Here is a 22,843-nt window from a genome sequence, read left to right as displayed (position 1 = left end):
GTTTAAAGCAGCTTTAGCTTCCCGTTTAGACCTGAGGAGGTCTTGCTTACCTTCTGTGTTTTGTAGGATAAAAAAAATGTGGAATTTGGTGTTTTAGTTAATATTCTTTTTGTCTCTGAAAGAAGAGATGAGGGATTTTTAAAAAGCTGACAGCCTTGATATGGAGTTTGGGAACTCTTATTTAATACTGTTTTTTTCCAATAAGACTGATTGAAAAAAGGTAATTATTCTGATACATTGTTCAAAAGTCTTCAAAGTATCTCTTGAATGGTTCTTCCTTTCATTATTGTACACCTGTAAGGTGTGACTAAAGGGGTGCTATGTTGGACCTCTTATGGTTGTAGTTTGGAGCTCATTGTTGTGGTATCATGAGTGAATTAAGTCAATGACTTTACAGTCTTTTGTCACAAGATAGCAAGAAGAAAGAGAGAAGTGGGACAAAAATTAGAGATTTTTAATATTAAAAAAAATTACTCAAATTAAATTCCTTTCCTCTCTACCCACATAGTTTTAGTGGTTGACTGTTAACTCAGAGTTCTCTGAGACCACTGAACAACTTGATGTTCTAAAGGTATTTTCTGTATGTGTGTGTAAGTGGAAGTGTGATGTTGTTGAAAAACTGATTGCACGTTCACATAAGCTACCAGTCTAAAATGCCTTTTTAATTGCTTGTGCATATATTAGCTTCTCTGAGGTTGGTGTGGGTTGTTTTTGTTTGTTTTTTTTTTTTTTTTTCCAGGTTTTACAAGCAGCCAGAAGAATAATCAAAATAAATTGAGAGAGAGGAGTAATAACATGATGTAACATGTAGGGACATGGTTTATTGGTGGAGTTGGCAGTGTTAGCTTTATGGTTGGATATGGTGATCTTAAGGGTCTTTTCCTACCTAAATGATTTTATGAGTTCATATGTATCCTCTTGGTCTATGCTTATTCTTATTTATTGCTATAATTAAATAATATAGAACTACAAGGAGCTGGAGGACTCTTAGATGTTATTGCTCAGGTACGTACTTCAGTTGTTAAATCTGATACATCAGTACATTAAAGACATTTAAAGAAAATCTGAAAGATGACGATTTTAGTACAAAGGTCAATGTTATCAACGTGTAAAAATTTAAAAACTATAAAGGAAAGAACATGCAGCCGTAAATGAATCCTGATATGACAACATCCATAAGGTTTAAAATCTGTTAAACTTCAGCTGCTTTTTATGTATTAAGATATAAATCCTATGGAGGGGAGGGGGAAACTAAATTTAGTTTGATTTTGTGCTGGTTTTTATTTTCTGTTACATTTTTTTTGATAAATGCTGCATTATGAAAGAAGGCTTTTGCTATTATCTTGGTTTAGATAAAATAAGAAAGTGCTAGTTCAGAGTTAAAAAAACAATACTGAAGCGCATTCTTCTAGATGCAAAAGTTGTAAACAGGAGAGTCCTTTATATGTGTTTGAAGAAGAAAATCAATGGTTGAACTCTAGGTAATTGTACGAGGTATTTATAGTTTCTTTTCCTTGTACACTTGTAAATTAGTATGGGCATGACACTTCGAACTACTCAATCCTGCAAGAAGTTCTGATTTGCCAGGTCCTATAAAAATGTATCAGCAGAACATAGTTGGGGTTTTTTTGTTGTTGTCGGTTTTGTTGTTGTGTAGATTTTTGTTTTTTGTTTGTTTGTTTTCCAGTCTGAAATTCCATGAAAATGCAAAGAAGTTTTTGCAAAACGAGTCTTACCACTTATTTAGAAAATGTAATCTTAGTCACAGTGACTCTGTACTTTCTTCAAACATTGTACACTGTATTCAATAACAGGGTTGTTTTTGGTTGGATATTTCTATATTATCATGGAACCTATTGGTCACACATGTTTTATTTTTGAATGTCTAAAAGTACAATTATATGCATACTGCTTTTAGTGTATGTGTAGAAGTGTTATTTATCATAAATCACTGTACTGGTACAATAACTTCCAGCTTTAAGTAGCTTCTGACCACCGAAATTCTTTCAGTATCTTGTTCTCTAAACTCAGGCTTTGGCTTTAATAAAAACAGTAATTTTGTCGGTGATACTACTGTTTCTCCATTCCATTCCCTAAGTCATCATAAAAAACTTTACCTCCCCTGCTAACCGTGTGGAGGAGGGGGCCCATTACCTTAAATAGTCATGAACTTCTTACTTTTTGTATGCTTATTGCTAAATAAGTCCAGCAAATTTCAGCATAACATAATGAGTTCAGATGTGTGTGTCTCTTGACTGATAAAAGTTTGGCCATGTAAGCCAGGCTTCTATGTATTCTTCTAATGACTGATATCATACCAATAAGCAAAGGCATTGCATTCCAAAAATAACCAGAAGAAACAAAACCCCTCTAAAGCTATTCACCATCTTGTCCTACTTAATGTATGTTGCCTGATTGTTTCCTCAGTTCCTGAATGTAGAAGGCTATGAGGAAGAACAATCTTTTGTTGAGGTTATCACTTGGTTAGGCTCAAAATGACAGCCTTTAAAAATAGCTACTGTTAAAAAGTTCTATAGTCTTCCTTCTTGTTCAAGACACTCCCATTAACTAAAAGACAGCCTTTTAGCTAGAAGAAGAAATATGAGGTGATAATAAGAAATATTTGCTTTCTATTTTAATTTTTGAGATTGAAGTAATCTTTCCAGACAGTTTCCTGAAATTTTGTTTTTAGAAACCTGAATTGTAGCGTGTTCAGAAAACAGGTGTGCTATAATCTAGAGATTTTTAGTTGAACAACATTTTTGCTCACAACGTGACTGGAAACTATAACTTTTAGTAAAGAGTGTCTGACGCTGCCTTTTCAAATCTAGTATTTTGCAGTGTGGATGCTTATGTGTTTGGATAGGTTGTACTAAAATGTATTCCAGCAATCTCCTGTGACTGTCTTTGTCCTTTTAATATTTGACAAATGAAAATAGTGGCAAATTATTTCTGTAATGAAGATTAGGGAAAAGGACTTGATTTTAAAAAATTTATCTGCTGTGTGTAATTCTAAGTCTAGGTTTCACACTTGAAAAAAATTATTTGTAGCTATTAGTAATAAGTATTCAAGGGTATGTTTACAGACTAAAAGATATTTTGAAACACCTTAAAAATCTGTGTATGCCTGACTTTCCAACATAAACCTGTATTGCTGATGTAAATAATGTAAGCTGCTTACATATTTGAAAAAAGTACTTTTTTTGTTGTTCCACTGAGTGGTAAAACTTCATTTGAAATTTTTGATCCTTTATTTTAGTTGGATTGTTCACTAGCTTTCCGTATTGTATCTAAATATTATAATGTTAGCTTATATTTTCACTAAATTCCCATGTCATTAAAATCAGTCAGTCTTTTTTTTCTTCTTTTTTCTTTTTTGTCTTTTCTTTTTTAAAAAGCATATGGCTGTTTGCTTTATGCTGAGAAAAAAATTGCAAGAATGTGTCCTAAAGTAGAGACTGGACTTTGACATGAAGATCAGTTGTGTTCTTTGAGCTGATCTGGGAACATTCTGTGGCCATTCTCTCTACTCTGACAATTCTTTTCTTGCTTTTCTTTGTTTCCATGCTCTTCTTCACACTTTGTCCCGTGTACCTTTTCAATTTACAGTGTAGACCATTTACCATATTCTGCCTTACCTCTAAATACCTAATGCGTGAGGTTGTAATTCTCGTCATTTATGTTTGGGCAGGCACTGCTGTATTGAGTATCCTTGCACATTCTGTACAAGTGAAGAGCCTGAAGCAATTTTAGCTTCTGTTGGTTGGTATTCTTTTCCATAGCTATGAGTTGGTACTCTAGAGTAAACTATATTCCAAATCCTAGGTATTTTTTTTTATATATAGCTGCTTGTGTAATAGACTTTTTTCTCTAATGGCAATTTATTTTTTTTTTTTTTTTTAATTGGGCTGATGCTCCCTGTTCCTGAGGGAAACTAAATTTCCTGCTTTCAGAAAACTTAGTTTGTCAAAGTTGGAGACAAATAATGTGTCCTCTCACTATAAAATAAATAGGCTTCTGTATGTGCCTGTATGAAATTCTGGTAAATGTGGCCCCTTCATGAAAATCTTACTGAAGTCCTGACTGACATGCCCTATTTGACTCTAGATTTACTACTAACTCTTGACCCTCTTTTTTTCTTATATATAGAAAACGTGTTTCTTATAGGCTGTTACAGAAAAGGGAAGAATGTGTACAGAAAGCAGTAAAATTCTCTAGTCTGGGAAGTGTAAAAACCCAGTAGTTTGGCAAAGAATGGAGAGTAGCCTCAAGTTTTTATGTGAGAACTGATTTAAACAAAGAGCATGATCTATATTTTAGTGAAATCTGAGTCTGCACGTACTTTCCTTAGAAGACTTGTGAAGCGGAGCCTTGTCTGACACTTGGCGCGTCGGTTTCGCTGGATTTTCTTCCCTTGCCCCGTTTTGCTCCGTGTCCGTGGAGGCGGGGGAGCGCCTGTCGCTCTCCGTGGTGCTAAACGTGGGGCTCATCAACCGGGGGGGGGGCATATGTTGCTCTCCTTGGTGCTGAACGTGGAGCGCGCCAATCGGTGAGCGCCTGTCGCTCTCCGTGGTGCTGAACGTAGGCCTGCCTCGACCTTCTACATTCACTGTCACTGATGTCAAAGGCAAATAAGTTTTATTTCCTGTTATGCAAACCAGTATGTTTCCCTACTAGCAAGATGTCTTTAGAGGCCCAACTTACATAACTACAATTGCTCCATCCATTTATGTAGTTGATGTGGTGACCTGTAACATTGATTACACTGAACATTATCAAGGTAAGTGCAGTGAATTATTTATCTGAAAACGTGTGCCATTTTGTAGTGGCTTCCCAAAAGCCTGACAAAAAAGATAAAGAAGTGAAAACAAAAACACTAGTATTTTTCAGGGAGTTTTGTCAGTTAGCAAATTAAAAAGTTTGAGAATATTTAAATAAGCAGCTTTTTATTCATGTTGTCAAGATTCTAAAAGAGGTGTTTGAGTTTGATTTCCTAAAGATGACTTAGGCAATATAGAACACAAAAGTTGATTATTTCCTTCAGGATTTTTACTTGGTTTAATTCTATTCTGAAATAATTGTATTCTTAACTTTTAAAAATTTTTAAAGTTGGAAATGTAGTTATCTTGTAGTAAAATTTATTGTAGGTATATATTTTGTTTCTGGATTTTGCCTCTATTTTTCTGGATGTTTTCAAAAGAAAATGAAATTTTGTCTTGAAATTATATAGGACTTAGAAACGTTTATTTTGATGATTAATCAAAAGCAGTGATACAGGTCTGTAAGATGAATACCCTCTTCACCCTTTTTCTCTACTTAAGTGTTGCTACTTTTTGTTTTGGGAAGCTTTGAACTTATGTCCTGGTTTCTCTCTGCTGAGAGAAAATTAATTGGGTTGTATATGGAACAATTCTTGTAGACTGAAGATCTTTGCTGTGTTATTTATTTGTTTATTCTGCCAAGGGCAAACTACTGTTACCTCCTCAATGCAAAGACAGTTGCTCAGCTCTGAGAACTTTCCAGTGCATTGTTTCACGGAGTCTAAATACCCACAAACAGATGCAATGCAAACATACTACCTTAAATTCCCCTGGAGATCTCTATACCTGAAAGACTCAAATCAAGTATGTGAATATTGAAGAAATAACTCTGTAAGGAAATACAGTGCAGAGACTAAAGCAAAACTTAGAGTAGCCCTTTGGCCTATCCTGTTTTCCTTGCAGCAATTTAAGGTCTAATCAAATAGCAGATGTGTCAACTATATTATAGAGAGGTGATTAGAGGATAAATGGTATTCTTTCTCACCAGGAGGCAGACTGGGAAATTTGTACATCTGTCACTAAATTTTTTTTAATTTTTTTTTGCTTTCCCCATTAGTATGCTTCACAAGTTTTGACTGTCTTAAGAAATTGCCTACAGCTAACTGTGCTACAGATTTGTAGTGGTTGTTTCTGACATAACCTGACTGGTAGAGGTTAACATCCCAGAACTAAAAAGGGGTTTTGATTGGATGTTGGTACTGCCACACCTCTCCCAGCACAAGGCAACTGAGTTGCAGTTGCAAGGATATGCTAAACAAGTCTGTAACAGGAGGAAATTGTTGATTTGAGTTGTACACAGAATGAACACCTAAGATAATTCTGTTCATTAGAGAGCTGTGAAAGAGTCTTTTATCACAGGGGAATTTTCAGTCTTTGTCAAAATAAGCTTACTTGAAGTAATTTGATTAATTTGCCTTTCTAATTCAAGTCACTGATTTATTGCATGACAACTCAGGGAGTATAATGCATAGCTGGTCTTTTCTTATACACTTGTGTTTGCCTTTATAAATGGTGTGTTAGCTGCTATTTGAGAGTCCCAGTAGGCTGTATCATATGTTGAAATAGATTAATTTCCTGGTGGTTACACCTTCCTTATACTTGTTTCCTAAAGAGAACTACATTGCTTTCAAGCAGAAACCATACAGAACAATAGATGACATAGTTATTTTTAGGTATTTTTGGACTTTTCTTGGGCAACCTGGATATGGTGGAAGCTGAACCTACAATGCAAATTTCACTTCTCAACATGTATAGAATATGGGTATGGAAGGATGTATATGCTTTTCAACAGTTATAGGATGGGAGTATGGCTTAGAGCTTCAGCATTAACAGCTCATTTTAATATCTTGCTTTCTGAAGTACAGTATAGTATTACCAGACTTGAATCTTCTATGTACTATAGCCAAAGAGCCTTGTAAGGCAGCTTATGTTGAATTCCTTCCATATATTTACAAAGCATTGAAAATAAAAGTTTAATTTTTTTTATGTGACCTGAGAAACTCAGATGATGAGGTTTCTTTGGCTAGTGTAATTTATGTGTTTCTGTGGTGTGTGTTTGTTTTTTTTTTTTTTTTTTCTGTGGTGGTTTGTGTTAGGGGTGTATGTGCTTTGTTTTTTGTGGTGTTGTCTTTTGTTCAGGCGTTTTTTGTTTGTGTGTGGGTTTGTTTTCCCGATAGAATAGAAAGTTAAGTCTAACTCTTGGTAAGTGCAAAGGGATTTATGTTTACTTAATACTTCAATAATTAGTCCCTTACCACTTTTTGCTTCTTTTTGAAATGTTTATATTTGGGACTGGGAGGATACGTTCTTTGTTTGTTATGATACACTGGTATCGCTAATGTCCTATTGTAATGGCACACAAATTAATTCACTGGAAATTCTGCATTGAGTTTTAGTTCATTTTATATTTTGGTTCTGTGATTGAAGACTGCCCAAAATGAAGGAGGTATATTAGGAATTTTGTGAAAACGGTATGGCAAACTAACAAGTGCAGGTATTTATTTAAGTTTTTATTTGTAAAAGGAGACATTTCTGAAATGTATGTAGCTCTACTGGTATGCACTGAAGTTGTTAATGTTTAATGTTTTTTATCATAAATAACCTTTATACTTTCATGGATGATAAGTTATTTTTAATGTTTTTTATCATAAATAACCTTTACACTTTCATGGAAGACAAGTTGTTTTGGAAGCTGTGTTGTACACAGTCGTTCTAACACTGAAACTACAGGGAGAAAGCCATGGAAGTTCTAAGTGTAGATTAGAGTCAGGGAGAGAGTATGCTGAAAGCAGAACAGAAAACTAGGGATCAAAATCTGTCCTCTTTATTTATTAGAACCTTTCCTGACTGTTATGGGAAAATGAGTGCATTAATTGCTGCAGATATTTGTGCCTTACTGTTTTTAAGAGCGCTTTCATTAAAAACCAACCAGCCAAAACATTTTGCAACCAACCAATGGTATTTGCTAGCTGAATTGAATTGAACTTTGAAAAAGTAGTTGAAAACTTCAGCACATTGGTTGTCCACTGCTAAATATTTTAATCTGAAAAGCAAATTTTCTGTACTGTCTCATAATAAGTTAAGACATAATTTATAATGTTGTGGAGTTACATCTTGTATGTTGGAAGCTGTGTTGTATGTAAAATAGTCTTAAAATGTGCCTCAGAATAATTTCTCAGGATTCTATGAATGTGTTCTTTGTATATGGCTTGCTCACACCATTCTTAAATTTTCTCTTAGCTAATGGTGTAGTTTTAAATACGTCACCAACTTACCTCATTTTTTCATATAAAAATTGAGATTTTTCTTTTTTACAGTAGGAGTCAACTAGGCATGTTTGTTTGAGACTGAATATATATATAATCTGACATGTGCATGATACAGACTTGTACTTACCTCAAGGCTGGAGGCCTTGAGTTAATTATTTAATGTGAGGTTGCACACAAGTCCTCAGTAATATTTTTTTTTTTTCCATTTTACTTATGTGTGATTTATGTCTGTTCCTGGATTTAAGATTTCCGCTATTATCTCGAGTGGTGAATTTTCAAAATATTTTTTTACATATGTTGAAGAAAGAAGGCTTTTTCATTTTAATCCTCTTTCTCCATCATATTAGATATCAGAGATGTTTTTTGTGGATGTTTTGTTGTTTGTTCATTTGTTTTTTGCTTAGGACAGCTATTCATGTCCAAAACTTGAGGTCTTGACAAAGATCTTTGTTTGGCTGACCTGTCAGGTATGGGGAATTTTTGTTGGAGATATAAGATTCTGAAAAGATACACCTGTGTACTTTTGTGTGATGATTTGCTGGAAGAGTAGGAGTTAATGTCTCCCATTAATGTGGAATCAAGTAAATATTGTAAGAGAGGCAAATCTAGCAAATAGTTACCATTTAAGTACTGTTAAAATAAATGCATTGTATTCCGGTTGCCAAACAGAAGCAATAGGAGAAGCCTTTATTACAGTTGTATAGGATGGCTTTTTAAGAACATTCACTAGTGTAGCTCTCCAGAAGATTAAATCCAGCTGGATCACCATAATAAAAAAATATGGGTGTTGGACTTGGTAACTGAGTGTTCAGCTTAAGGAGCTACTCGATTTCCCTGTACTGTATTTAATGGGAGGAATGGAAAAGAGATGCTTTAGGACCAAGCAATATTATTGTATACTTTTACTGGAACATCAATTTTCTTGTAGGTCTCTAATGGATATACAACATCTGTCCTACTTAAGTATATGCAATTTTTTTTTTTTAATTGAGTGGTTCAGAAAATCTGTGGTAGAAGGAACTGCACAAGCTTTATCTTGATAAACTAGAGAAAAAAGTTTGTCTTTTTTATGAGATGTTTTATGGGGAATTTAAAATTAGATACATGCTCACTGCTGTTTGTCATATGCCTGTGTGATTTCTCTGGGTGTATCCTAGACAAATAGACATTAGGGTAGACTGAAAACTGGCTGAACTGCTGGGCTTAAAGTGTTGTAGTCAGCAGCATGAAGCCCAGTTGGAGGCCAGTCACTAGTGGTGAACCCTAGAGGCTGATACTCAGGACAGTACTGTTTGACATCTTCGTTAGTGACCTGGATAATGAGACAGAATGCACACTCAACGAGTTTGTAGACAAAACTGGAACAAGTGGTTGATAAAACAGATGGGCATGCTGCTATTCAGAGATGGATAGGCTGGAGAAATGCAGTGATGGGAGCCTTGTTCGAAGTCCTGCATTTGGGGCACAGTAACAAGTATGTGTTTGGGATTGACTGTCTGGAAAAGCAGCTTTGCAGAAAAGGCCCTGAGGTCCTGATAGACAACAAGTGGAACATGATCCAGCAATGTGCCTTTGTGGCAAAGAGGGCCACTGGCATACTGAACTGAGCTCAATGGAGGTGATCCCATCTACTCACTACCGGTGAGATTCACCTGGGGTGCTGGGTCCAGTTCTGGACTCCCCAGTACGAGAGAGATGTGAACATGCTGGAGCAAGTCCGGCAAAAGGCCACTTACATGATCAAAGGACTGGACCATCTGTTGTAGTGAGAGAGGCAGAGAGATGGAACTGTTTAGCCTGGAGAAGGCTCAGGGGGATCTTACGAATGTGTATCTATAGCAGATGGTAGAGTCAAGACAACTGAGCAGGCGTATTCTTAGTGGTGCCTCATGAAAAGATGAGGCAATGGGCACAAACTAAAACATAAGAAATTCCATTGAAACATAAGAAAGCACTTCTTTTGCTGTGAGGATGGTCAAATACAGGAACAGGTTGCCCAGAGAGAATGAGGAGTCTACTTCTCTGGAGATATTCAAAGCTCCCTTGAGCAAGGCCCAGCATAGTCTGTTCTAGTTTTTCCTGCTTTGAGGAAGGAAGTTGGGCTAGATGACCTCTAGAGGGGCCTTCCAGCCTTAGCCCTTCTGTGAATTCCGTATACATGTTGTTTCTATAGTAGTTGTGGTAAACCCTTAAGTTGTTGGTGTGAAATGGCAAAACTAATAGCCATTATTGTGTAAACACTGAGAGGTAACTAAGAATTATAAATGTTTTTCATTCTATGACAGGTATCTGTAGGTTACTAGAAAGTAACCTAGTGGGCCACTGCAAACTTGTCCTAGATTTATCTCAGGCTGAGCTCTGAGAATAAACTTGGACTGTCAAGTGGTGTGATTTTGAGCAATAGTGACTGTGCTACCTTCTTTACTTTAAGGTTTTGCTCCTATAACCTCTGGAAAAAAAATGGAAGCTTTGTGTTCAGTCCTTAGTTTGAGCACGATTTTTTTTTTGTTTTTTTTTTTTTTTTTAATTAAAATCTGGATCATTTTTTCCTGAAAGAGGGAAGAGAAATTACTTCAAGGTAGTATGATATTTCTGGGGAAGTTGCTCGAATTTTTCTAAATGTGCTAAAAATTCTATGAATAGACAAGTTTCTGGTTGGAGTTTCCTATTTTCATTCTAGAAAATTATCATTTACCATTGAACTTCCAGATATGATTTGTCATTAAGGCCTTCCATAAAATGAAAAATGCTGTAGGTAAAACTACTGAGTTGGGAGTCTTGCAGTATATGCTTTTCACAATTTTAATATTTCTTTCCTGCATAGCTGCATACTTGTTTGGAAGGCTCTATGCCTTTCATTCACTTAACAAGCGTGGAAGGTGGAGAAAATAATGAGAAAGAAATGAACTTGTTTTCCAGTATGCCATTCAAAGCATTGGTGAAGAATTCTTTGCTCCATGCAGGCTGCGTGGTATATTCTTGATCTCTTCTGAGGAATCACTAGATACTGGAATTGCATAGAATCTGCAGAAGTTCTTTACGAAATAGGAATTAACATAAATCAAGTGTTGGAAGGAAAAGACCTGCAGCAGAGAGAGTGTGAAAATGAACATTTCCAGATGGGGAAGAGAAGCTGGGAAGACTTTTTATCTGGCTTGCCATACAGTACTGCTATTTCACTGGGGAAACTGAATACAAGAAATATTTTGCTAATGTTTTTATCAGCTCAGCACTTGAGGACTCATAGTAACAATGAATAACAGCATATATAAGTGATAATCATGCTGACTATGCCTTGATTTCAGGTTTATAAGCAAACTAAGAAGAAAAGAGATTAACTTTCTTTAGTGTCATCTTCATTTACAATTTATTCCAAAAATACTTGTGACATTTTCAGGTGATGGCACTCAAGAATATTGCTTCGGATATCCTCTAGAGCAGATTTAGAAACGGAGGTGCTTGATTTTACTTTACGTTTCCACAGTTGTTGTTCTGTCTCTACCACCCCTGCCCCATCCCCCCTTGCCAAATAAAAGAAAAAGCAAATCCCTTTCATTCTAAATAGTTAAAGCTTTTAATCCTTTTAGTTTCAGTTCCCAATATTAGTGGCTACTTCCACAAAAATGATTGTTTCTTAAGAAGCAAGACAACTTGTTGTACGTACTCTTACTTATTTAAAAACTGTGTTTCTAGCTAGGCCGTGTATGGAGAAATCCAAAACCAGTCAATGACCAGACAGCTTTTCATCAAAACATCTAGTGAAAGCTAACTGTTTAAAAACATGACACTTCAGATGGTAAAAGTTAATAGGTTTCAGGGTGGAAAGATTAAGATTGAGGAAGTTTTTAGTCTTAAATTATGATGAAAGTCAGCTTGAATGATAAAGCAGGGAAATAGATTTTGAAGGAAACGGGGCAGTAATTTTTTAGACTTTGGAATATTTTGAGCCTTATGACTTATTTTTCTATCTAATAAAATAACTAGATAACATGTTTCTTTCTGATAAAGTTGGTGAAAGTACAGATGTGATTGTATCAAGAATGATTTAGCCAAGTTTAGCTAAAAGAGAGACTTAAAATAGAAATTATATTGACATAAATTATACTGACTGTGTTAGACACTTCTGTAGTGGCTCTTTCAAAAAAAGCTTTGATTTTAGAATGGAATAGGGGAACTTAAGCTTGCTTACAGTCAACAAATGGAGTTGCCTAATTAATCTTACTGCTTTTATATTGTTTTCTCACTCTAAGTTAAGAATATGTATGTGTGATGGATTTGTTGTTGAAATAATTTTGCAGAAAACCTCAACTTCTAATCATTCTTTTAGGCTCTCGTCACTTCATTATCAGTGAGTGTTATCCTTTGAGCAGTTTGATCCCACTGAATAAAACTTACTTTTTAAGTGCCATCTCTCATATATTTTGCACAGAAAGACTGTTTTTCCTAAGTGGACATTCTTTCAAGGAGAAATGTGAATTGCTTTTTATTAAGAAAGGGAAAAAATATGAAGCGATGAATTAGAAAGTATGCTTTCATTTAAAAATATACATATAAATACAGAAGGAGAGAGGGAGGGAAATTTCTGAATGAGATTAAGTCTGGAAAAAAAAATTCCAGCTTCATTAACTGTGTCTTGAATGAATATTAACGTGTCATTTAATTATACAAAACAGAGAAACTGGAAAAGAGCAACTTACTATAGCTTGCAGGTAATTAAAGCAGATGGAAATACTGCATCTGTATTTTTTCTGTAATGTAGTTCTGAAACAATGCTGATCGTACAGGATGAATAAAATAATTTTTAAATCATAGTGTTGAAGTAGTCTGAGGAGCTTTGTAAAGAACTGCTGTGTTTTGATAAAGGTGGTTATAGCAGAGCTCTTCTTATCAATTAAACAAGTTTAGGACTACTTAGTTTGATTTATAGGTATTGGCTGAGTTGAAAAACAAGTACTGATTTCCAGGGAGATGTTATAAAACACTTAAGCTATTTTCTGCTGGTATTTGCTCCCATTCTGACTAAATTTTGAAGCTTTTCTAAAGCATATTTTCCTCTTTCATAGCAGTCTTTCTGCAATATGTTCTTGGATTGTATTGAAATCTGTCATCATGAAAATATTTTTCCTGTCACAGTCAGATTTAAACCTACATTAAACTCTATTCTGACTTACTCTGCAGCTTGGTTTTACAGTTTGGCACAGGAAATAAACATATGCATTTAACAAAACAAAATGTCTCAATTACACAGGTAATATACTGCTCAGAAATAGCTGTTTTTAAGAACAGTGTAATATGAGTGTATGGAATTGGATTGCTGAACACTGTAAACTTATATAACTCTGTTAGAGCCAGCAATGCAAGTGTAGAACAGTTGAACATTTCTCTCAGAAATGGATGTCATGTAGTAGCCAAGTGGGGGATTTCATGTCAGGTCATACAAAGCAGTAGTGGTGATGTTTCCCCTAGAGCTGGGGAAATAGTCCTGTATAATTTGGTTTATAGTAAAGAGGTGCACTTCACCTGTATCCATCTGCTTCTCATATTTCTGTCAAGGTATTCAAGTCTACTTTTTCCTCCTGTAAAAGCTGTTTTGGTTCAAGATTGTGCAGACAAGCCTGGATGTTTTAGTCCTGAATTTAGTTACTTAAATTGAATCTGACCAGTAGACCACACTTCTGCAGTGTTCTTTAATGGGCATCTTAGACATTACTTCTAGTCAGTGGCTGATGCTGTTCAACTGAGTATCCAACCATATCTTGTAGTCCTATGCTATTACCTTCAAATAGCTCTTCCCATTTAATCTGTATTTCTTGTTTGTGTGACATTACATCTGCTTGCTTTGCAACTGAGTTTTTGCCTCCACTGAAGATATTGTGAAGGTTGTATTGTATTTGGGTGATGCAGCATTGTATCTGTCTGTCATGCTTTAGCCAGGCTATGATTCTTTTAAAAACTCTATAAAATGAACTTGTAGTTCATCAGTGTTCAAGTTGTTTGCTTGTTTTCTAAGTAACCTTGATATGAAAGTCCTGAAAACCAAACTAGAATAGTTTTCAGGATATAGGACCCACATGTTGCGTCTAATGCATGTTGTATCTGATATTTATTCTCCTCTTTTCTGCTCTTCTGTCTTCTCCTTGTCTTAGCAGGAATAACAACTTGACCTCTTCCCCAAACTGACAATCTAAATTGCATGTTGGCAAGTAATTTTTCCTCTTTTTCCCTTCCATCAAACATTGCATGCCTTCCATAGCTACTGCCTTGTTTTCTGGAAGGGAAATGCTACATCTAAGGTCTCCTATTTTTTAAATTGTATTTTGATAAACATTTGTGAGTGATATCTGTCCTTATTCCTCAGAAACCTGGGTACAGTTATCTTACGTGGCATGCCCTAACTCATCACATGGTACAAATTCTTTTGCTCCATTGTAATTTGTTGGGGTGAGGAAAATACCCCACCTGTCTGTTTTATGCAGTACATCCAAGGATACCTATATAGGGAAAAAAATGGAATTTCTACTAACCATAGCAGGATGCCATCTATTCTACAGTGCACCCACCCCACACAGCCACAGAACTTGCTCTACTGAATGGAATGGAGTTGCCCCGAAGTATCTATTTCTGCCTCTTTGCAAATGCACTGATGTCTCTGTCAAATCCCCTTTTGTCTCCCTAAGGTAGCATTCTGCTGGTGAGACCCGGTCTTAGAGACACTGAGCTGCTAGAGCAGGAGGAGTAACAGCCTGATTGCCCACTCTGCCCATTGTAGTGGCTGAATTGTTTCTCAGTTCACAAGTGATTGCTGAAATAATTTGGAAATGTGGCATGTTGTGTCCTGGCCCAGAGACATGGGGTTTAAACCACTCTGATTCCTGACAGCAGACTGAATGGCTTCTGAACTTCTGACCCCATCTTCCTGTTGTTGCTGGGCATGTTTGTGTATAAAATATGGTGCAGGTACCTTCTCCTTTTGTTGAATCTTTGATTGCACAGTGCTCTACAGCTGTAGATTTACCTGTTGGCGCGCTTTTGATTTCTGTTACCTGGTTATTCCTGTTCCTGAATTTGGACAAAGTGCATATTTTCAAGATGGGCTATTGTAACATTAAGTTCCTGATTAGCTCCCAGAAAGCCTCTCATTTGTTGTCTGGTACAACTCTAGGAGTAGGGAAAAAGGCAACAGTAAATGACTGAATTGGGCACACTGACAGTTCTGTTCCTGTGCTGAGACATGCTCTGTATCTGTTCTTCAGGTGAAGACATCTCCTACCCCACAATTAACTGGAATGTGGCATGCCATTTTCTGATAATTAAATTTTAAGGTACAGACACTAGTAATTTATAAAAATGTTGAGATACAATTACAAGTGGATCTTTTCACCTAGTGGGATTTTCAGGCAAGTGCTAAGAAGAGTTGATATTTCAGTGTGGGCCATGCACAAATAAACAAAACACAGGAAGGATTGTAAGTCAAGTAGTTAAGGCGATATTGATCTGTACGTGGCAGTTCAGAAAGTAGACATGGGTTATCAACAGATCAGATTTATAGGTACTTGAGGAGCATGTGTTTAGGAGCATGAGGAAAGTGTCTTCAGGTGTGTGTGCCCCTGTGAGGCTTTATGCTTTCTGTGTATGTATGGTATTGAACATCAAGAAACCTGAAAGTACAAAATAAATATTTTTTTTTCTCTTGTTTAATTATCAGCTTAGATGTTAGTGAACAATGCATATCCTCTAACTTATTGAGACTTCTCTTTTGTAGAAAATTAAGAGTAAATGGTTAGCAAGAGGTGTGAAAATGAGAAATGGTCGTTGTTTGTTTTCATTCAAAGGTTGAATGTCAGTTAGAACTGGAAATCAGTTAATGTTCTGTTCCTGGAAATAAATTATGTGGAATTTGACAGCATCGCTCTAAATAATTAATTGTAAATGGAAGACATTAGAGATTACTTTGGAAAGGTCATTGCTGTAATAAAAATAGTTCAGTATATATTTTCAGACTTTCTAAAGAAATAAAGTACTGAATTTTACTTAAGCATAAGTTGACTTAATGCATTAAGACTACTGAACACCTAAAGGATATTTCCATAGTGCATTTTCTGTGAGAGTATATTTTTTTGAGGAAAAAATTTCAATTCCTTGCCCTCTGTGGATTTATCCCAAAGGAAGACTACTGTAGTTAGACCAGCTTTTCTGGGGAGATGGTTTTGTCAGGGGAAAACTACTTTTACAGCTGCAAACCATATTTGTCTCTTCCCAGCTCATCATGCTGCACTGTTAATGTACTGGCCCAAACATCTAAGACGACTTGCAGTGAACCAGATAGCTGAAGAACAAGTGCCTTCCTTCCACTTTTTCAGTTATGTCTAAGCAATCCTGGCCTAAAGTTCTGGGCTTGTTTCTGTTGCGTTGCCAGCAACACAAAGGACTGGACTGACAAAGTATCTGTATTTGTGGTATTTTCCATAAGGGAGCAAAAGGTCTTTCTAGAAAAAGGGATTTAATTATTTAAAAAATGAAATTAAAAAGGAGAGAGGGAGTTGGACATACATAGGTTTTGGGGCTGGGATTCTTTTGGTATACATAATATGGCTTTTTAAAGGGATGTTACAGATTTGGCAATAACTTGGTTTTCCCCGTTAAATACTCTGAGCAGAGTTGTTGGTTACAGTTTAAGGAGAGAAAAGTCCCATTAAAATGTAACTTCAAAGATTATTATATGAAAGAATCTTCAGTGCTTATCTTGTGGTGTTCAGTATCTGGTTAGCAATACATGAGGAGGAATAAAATGTCTTACTACAATAGGCTGTCTAATTTGTACATAGTAATGCATTTGTAAGAATGTACTCTAGGATTGTGGACAGGTTTTCTGAAAGATGGTTTTAAATGATTTTGAAGTACTTTCCTGCAATACTTTATTTTTATAATGTAATGAGGAACAGAAATTTGTTTAGTAAAATCAAACTTTTTCTGTGTTTTAAATGGGTTATTTTATTTATTTAGTCTTAAATTGACCTTTCATGGATCATAATACATACATTTTAAATGCTAAAATATAACATACTTTTCATTATTTGGCATTATTAGATCAACAGGAAGAAGAGGGGGAAAAATGAATGCAATAGCCATTTCAACAAAAGCATGATTATTCAAAACTATAGTAGAGGGTACATTCCTACATAAAATCAATTCATAATAATGCCTGGAAGTTTTTTTTGTTTCTTGTTAATGTTGTAGATGAAACTTTTCTGTTTGCGTCCCACTGTGTCTGTGGGATGTGACTTGTTTCTAGAAAACCCACTGCTGTTTCCTGTTGTATTTTACTTCTCCCTGCATCTCACAGTTCTTATGTACCCACAGAGAGCAAGGGTAGGTCAGGCTCATTGGTCCATCTCTGTGTTCCATATCATTAATTAGCTGCTTATGCATGAGCAATTCTGTGCTGGCACTGTGTTTGTGTGGTTCACATCATAGGCGTGGAACACTGAAAAGCCTTGGGATGCCTCTGGGTGCTCTGATGGTGTTTCACACCAGTGGGTGCAGACAGCACCAGCACTCACAGGCTGCAGCACTGGGAACAAGACACTTTGCCTGAACTAGGCTGAATACAGTGCCCTAAGCCAGGAACCCACATGTTAAGTCTAAAATGAAGTTTTAGCAGAGATGTAAGGTTAATGTTTGTGTAAGATATGTAGTGATGTTTTGGTTTCTCATAGGCATCATTTCCTGTTTCCATGTAAAATTAGAGAAAATGAGCCACACTCATTTTTGGAGGTATTTTCTGTGCTGCAAAACATATTTGGCACCAAATACTAGTATTAAGGTCAATTACACATTTTTAATTAAAAAATCATTCTGTCGTGACTAAATTGCTGGCAGGAGCAGATGACCCAAGTGCAGCTGACCATGCAGGAGTTGGTCAGTTCTCCAAACCATAATATCTCATTTGGAGTTAAAAATATTTCTCAGCCAAACAGTAAAACTTTCATCTTTCAGCCACAAGTGTTAAACACTGATTGTTGTTTGTATTACATGTAGTTCAAGACACCAAAGCTGATGCAGCAACAGACTTGCTTAACCTTACCACATAGAATATAACTGAAAACCCCAATACTCAATTAGTTGCATAAAAAAGGTTATTCCTGTTATTGTTACTCTCACACTACGTTGAAGTTCTTCAGACCAAGGCATGTAGTATTTCAGTAGATTTGTATTAATAATTATGTTACTATTTTGTATTAAAAAAAAAGTATTAAGGCTTCAGCTGGCAATCTGTATTCTTGGAGAAAGTATGGTTCTGTCTGTACCTCTGGAATGATATGCTAACTGAAAATACAGTAAAGTACAATTAAATTTCTTTTGTGTGTGTGTCACCTGATAAGAATGGCAGTGTGTATGGTACATTTAGAGTGGAGCTCAAAAAAATGTGCATTCCTCAAATGGAAAGTTTATGCTTCTTAGTAATATTCAGTTTTACTGAAAAGGGTATTAGTATTTTTCAGAGCATTTGTAACAAGCATGGTTAGGAAATGGCTCATCCTCTGGTTTAAAAGTAGAGAGTGCAAAACTTGTTTTACCTGCCCATCTCCAACTTTTGCAACCTTACTGCCTTTCAATTTTCAGAAACTTAATTGAGCCAGGAGCTATTTATTTTAGCTAGAACTTTAAAAGTATTCATTTGTTCCAATGGATTTCAGTTTCTGCTTTCATTTCATTAGAATGCTGTTAGGTTACTTTTGCTTCAGTTAGTACAGATTTTTTTTTTCTATATTCCTATGATAATGCAGTGCATCAAATTCTTAAATATAAAATGATATAGTTATTCCATTACTTTAAAGATACTGAGATTTATTTAGAGCTGGAATTCAGGCTGCTGAAGAATATATGTTATGATGCAATGTTCAGTTGCATGCATTTTATTTTATTTTTACATTTTCCATAAGACACCCGTGTCCTTCGTTTTGGGATTGAATGGTGCTTATTGAATTTGCAAATGTTTGGTGCTTTTTGTATGGAGCAACTGGATGATGAGAATTTAAAGATATTGTCTGAATCTGGCATTGCATATAGGCTTATTTTTCACTTGGACTTTTCATTGGGTGTCCCATTGCCAAATCATAATATCCTTGAAAATACTATGTGATTTATACTTTCTGCAGATTATAGTGCTGCATAACCTGAGACTGGAACACTGCCTGAAGTGAAGAACATCATTATGGCACTTCTGTGCAGAAAGGCAGGAGTCAAGGGCTGTTTTGAGCATTGGATTTGACCTAGTGTTCTGCAAACACTTATTATATATCACACTTATGATCAGGTTATGATTTTTGTAATAGCTTTTAAACGACATTGTCTAGCTTCTCTGACCAAAACTAAGACTTCTTCATGTAAAATACTGAATGTATGTTTAAAAAAATAAACCCCTCAATTTTAAAAGTATTTCTGATATGATCAAAGGATTTGAGCACTGGACACCATTTAAACAACAGGGAGATGAACCTTTGGGATCCAATAGTTGAGACTGTGTTGGTGACAGGAGAGAGGTGAAAGGTTTGTGATCAGAAGTGCATATGGGAATATAAAAGGTGGAAGCCTTGGGTGAAGGGCATTGCAGTAATAGTTGTGATTCTACTAATAGAACTGCATGTGGGTCTGTTGTCATCATTTTTTTTGTAATGTATTGGAGTTTTCTGAGTCTCTGAGCCATGAAGCTCTTTCACAGTAGGAAAAGCTATTTTTTCCAGGAAAGGAGGAAGCCAAAAGTCTACCTGCTGCGGGCAGAGGTGTTAGCAGCATTAAGAACAGTTTCCAAAACCGCTGAAGAGCTATTTCCCCCTGCCCTCCCTTTCATTAAATAATCCGTACATATGTTAGAAAAATTGAACTAGAATAATGTAAGTTAAACTGTCTTGTGATTTATTTTGAAAACTTTCCTTTCTATATAAAGATGAGTGAGGCTGATGAGTTTTTCTTTCCATCTGATATGGTTTCAGAACTTTTTTCTTTATTTTCTTTTTTTGTTTTCCTTTTTGTTTATTCCAGAGCCTGGTCTTCTAGGTTTTTTTGGCATAAGTAACAAAATGATGTGTGTTTCATATTTTAGTTAATAAAATTTAGAATACAATGTCTGGATTCTTGTTTAAAAACAAACAAACCAAACAAAAAGCAACCAACAGTAAACGCTAGAATATAAAGCTTGTTATGTGACATGCCCAAAATCTTGAATCAGTCTGATTTTTTTCACTCTTGAGAACTCTTTTGAGCTTTGTAACTTGTCTGAACACTTGACTGTTGATACTCTGTCCAGAACACAGAGTCTCTGTGCTTGGTGCAAGTCAACGCAATCTTCCTCTTTTGTATGGTTGAATGCTAACAGAGAACTGGTCCAGGTTTTGTCCTCATGGAAAAAAAAAAATCCCCAAAGGGCAGGTTCTTTCTAAATTCTCTGCTTCTTCTTTGTCCATTTTTGTCGCTTTTTGTTCATTTTGAAGATATACAAAATACACTGATCAGAAGACTTTTTCTGTTCAGATGTGTTTTATAGCTCTTCTGCCTGTAACATATTTGGGAAGTGTGGGGATTTCCTGGAGTTCTGAGTACAAAATATTGTGTTAAAACCACTTACTGCATGAATAGTTTAATCACTGATCTGTATGTATACACATGCCTATACATATCTCTGTGTTGGTGAGAGTACTTCCCAGTTAAAAGCCAAAAAGACAACCTACCATGTTGTGATGCAACTGGAACATCCCATAGGAGATATCTGGTTACTTGAAAACTTTCACTGAACGTTAGACAGCTTTGCTGATCACGCAGCCTTCTTGAGCTGCTCAGCTCCCTGGACTCCCCAAACTCTTGGCTGTGCTGCTGGCTGCTTTTCTGTTCAGCTCACTTATTAGCTGGAGAGCTGGCGAGCTCGTGCAGTGAGGGACCTCAGGAGATCCATGGACACAGGATGCCTACTAGATAAGCTGTGAGAAATGAAATTGTATCTGGTCTGCCACCAGTCCTACAAACTAGAACAAACAATATTGTCATTTTAGGTGTTTCTAAAATGAAATGTTTAAAAATAAGTTAGCATTTGGAAAGGAGGAATTTGAGACTTGGATTTTGGTACTATTTTGTTTCATGTTGTAATGTATAATCCATGTGTGTTATTCTCCAACAGAAGACCTCTCTTCAAATTTCTTTTTAGGCTATAATTTTAATTTTTTAAAAAATGTTTTGTTTTTCAATGTGTTGAATATGTTTTTTTTCCCAGTGGTATTTACAACAATGACATGCATATAAAGGCAAAATTTGATCAGGAAAATTATAGGTTAAAAAAGTGTAGGAAAAAAACATTCTACAAGATGTATAAGGTTGTCATGATTCATACAGTAGTCATATCAATAATAATATTGGATATCTTATTTGTGTCATAAAAACATGCCAGATTGTCAAAAGTAGCTTTCAGAGTGCCTATGTGTTTTTTCTTATGATTTAACAGGATTTTACAGAATGCCTTTTCTTTAATATAATATTTCATGTTTGCAGGTGATATATGCTTTGAACACTAAAAATGATGAACATGAAGCTGCTATCCAAGCCCTTAAGGATGCTCATGAAGAAGAAATTCAACAAATTCTTGCAGAGACCAGAGAGAAGATCTTGCAATATAAAAGTAAAGTTGCAGAAGAAATGGATCTCAAGAGAAAGATACAGGTTTTAGAAGAGTCACTGGAAGATCATAAGAAGATGAAACATCAGGCGTTGACAGAATTTGAAGCCTATAAGGACAGAGTTGAAGATATGCAGCTTTGTGCAGAAGCTCAGCATGTCCAACGTGTAGTGACCATGTCAAGAGAAGTAGAAGAGATCAGAAAGAAATTTGAGGAAAGACTACGAAGTTTCATACAATTGCAAGTGCAGTATGAGAAGGACAAGCGTACAGCTCTGGAAGACTTGAGAGCTGCCCACAGGCTTGAGATTCAAGAACTCCTGAAGACTCAACAGAGTCAGAATGCTACTTTAAGTAAGGGTCAAGAAAAGCTAGAGGAATTGCATAGACTAGAGCTGGAAGACTTAAACAATAAAGTTGAAGAGTTAAGGCTGGAAAGAAAAAAACTCATTGAGGAATATGAAGGCAAACTCAGTAAAGCACAGTCCTTCTATGAACATGAACTTGATTCTTTGAAAAGATCTCAGCTTTTTACAGCAGAAAGTCTGCATGCTTGCAAAGAGAAAGAAGTGGAGCTAAGAAAAGAATTTCAAAACCAGGAAAGTATGTTGCGCAAGAACCTGGGAAAACTTAAAACCGAATTGCAAATGGTCCAGGATGAAGCTGCCAGTCTACGGGAAAAATGCCAAAAACTTCAGGTGGCTCTTGGTACAGCAGAAAACAATGTTCAGGTGAGATCGATGATATATTGTGCCCAAGACTCTGAATTTTCTTTTCCTATTTATGTTGTCTTTCCATGAGCCTGAAGGTTGAGGTGATTGGAACATGCAAACTTAATTTTCTGTCACTAGTACTTGATTATAGTCCACTTCTAAATGTATTTATATTTTAAAATTTGTGTTCAATTTTTCCAGACTGAATTAATGTTACTTTGTATTCCAGTAGAATCTAGAAGCCCCTACACAGAGGAAAGTTTTGGTCTCCTTCCTTTCAGCTGTTCATGGACAGAACGTCGTTGTTCTAGTCATACTACTCAAAGTGTAGTATACGCAATAGAATACTCAAAACTGTTACCACTTAAAGAACACACA

The 22,843-nt window shown here is 35.8% G+C and overlaps 1 protein-coding gene across 21 annotated transcripts in view; it reads left to right on the top strand.

The window, feature by feature from the left end:
• The window catches only part of FAM184A (family with sequence similarity 184 member A), a 76,958-nt gene that overhangs the window by 5,694 nt on the left and 48,421 nt on the right, over positions 1-22,843 (top strand). For all 21 annotated transcript variants that reach the window (XR_010471311.1, XR_010471314.1, XR_002420063.2 and 18 more), the window contains exon 2: positions 21,629-22,483. Coding sequence is in view for 17 of the 21 variants with exons in the window: in XM_065056746.1 (XP_064912818.1) it covers positions 21,629-22,483 (855 nt within the window). In the remaining 4 variants the exon portion in view is untranslated. The remainder of the gene's footprint in view (positions 1-21,628; positions 22,484-22,843) is intronic.

This window comes from Columba livia, chromosome 3 (assembly GCF_036013475.1).
Source record: "Columba livia isolate bColLiv1 breed racing homer chromosome 3, bColLiv1.pat.W.v2, whole genome shotgun sequence".
In the NCBI taxonomy this organism is placed as follows: Eukaryota; Metazoa; Chordata; class Aves; order Columbiformes; family Columbidae; genus Columba; species Columba livia.
The sequence above is the reverse complement of the archived record's forward strand: the minus strand, read 5'-3'. Positions and strand labels throughout refer to the sequence as shown.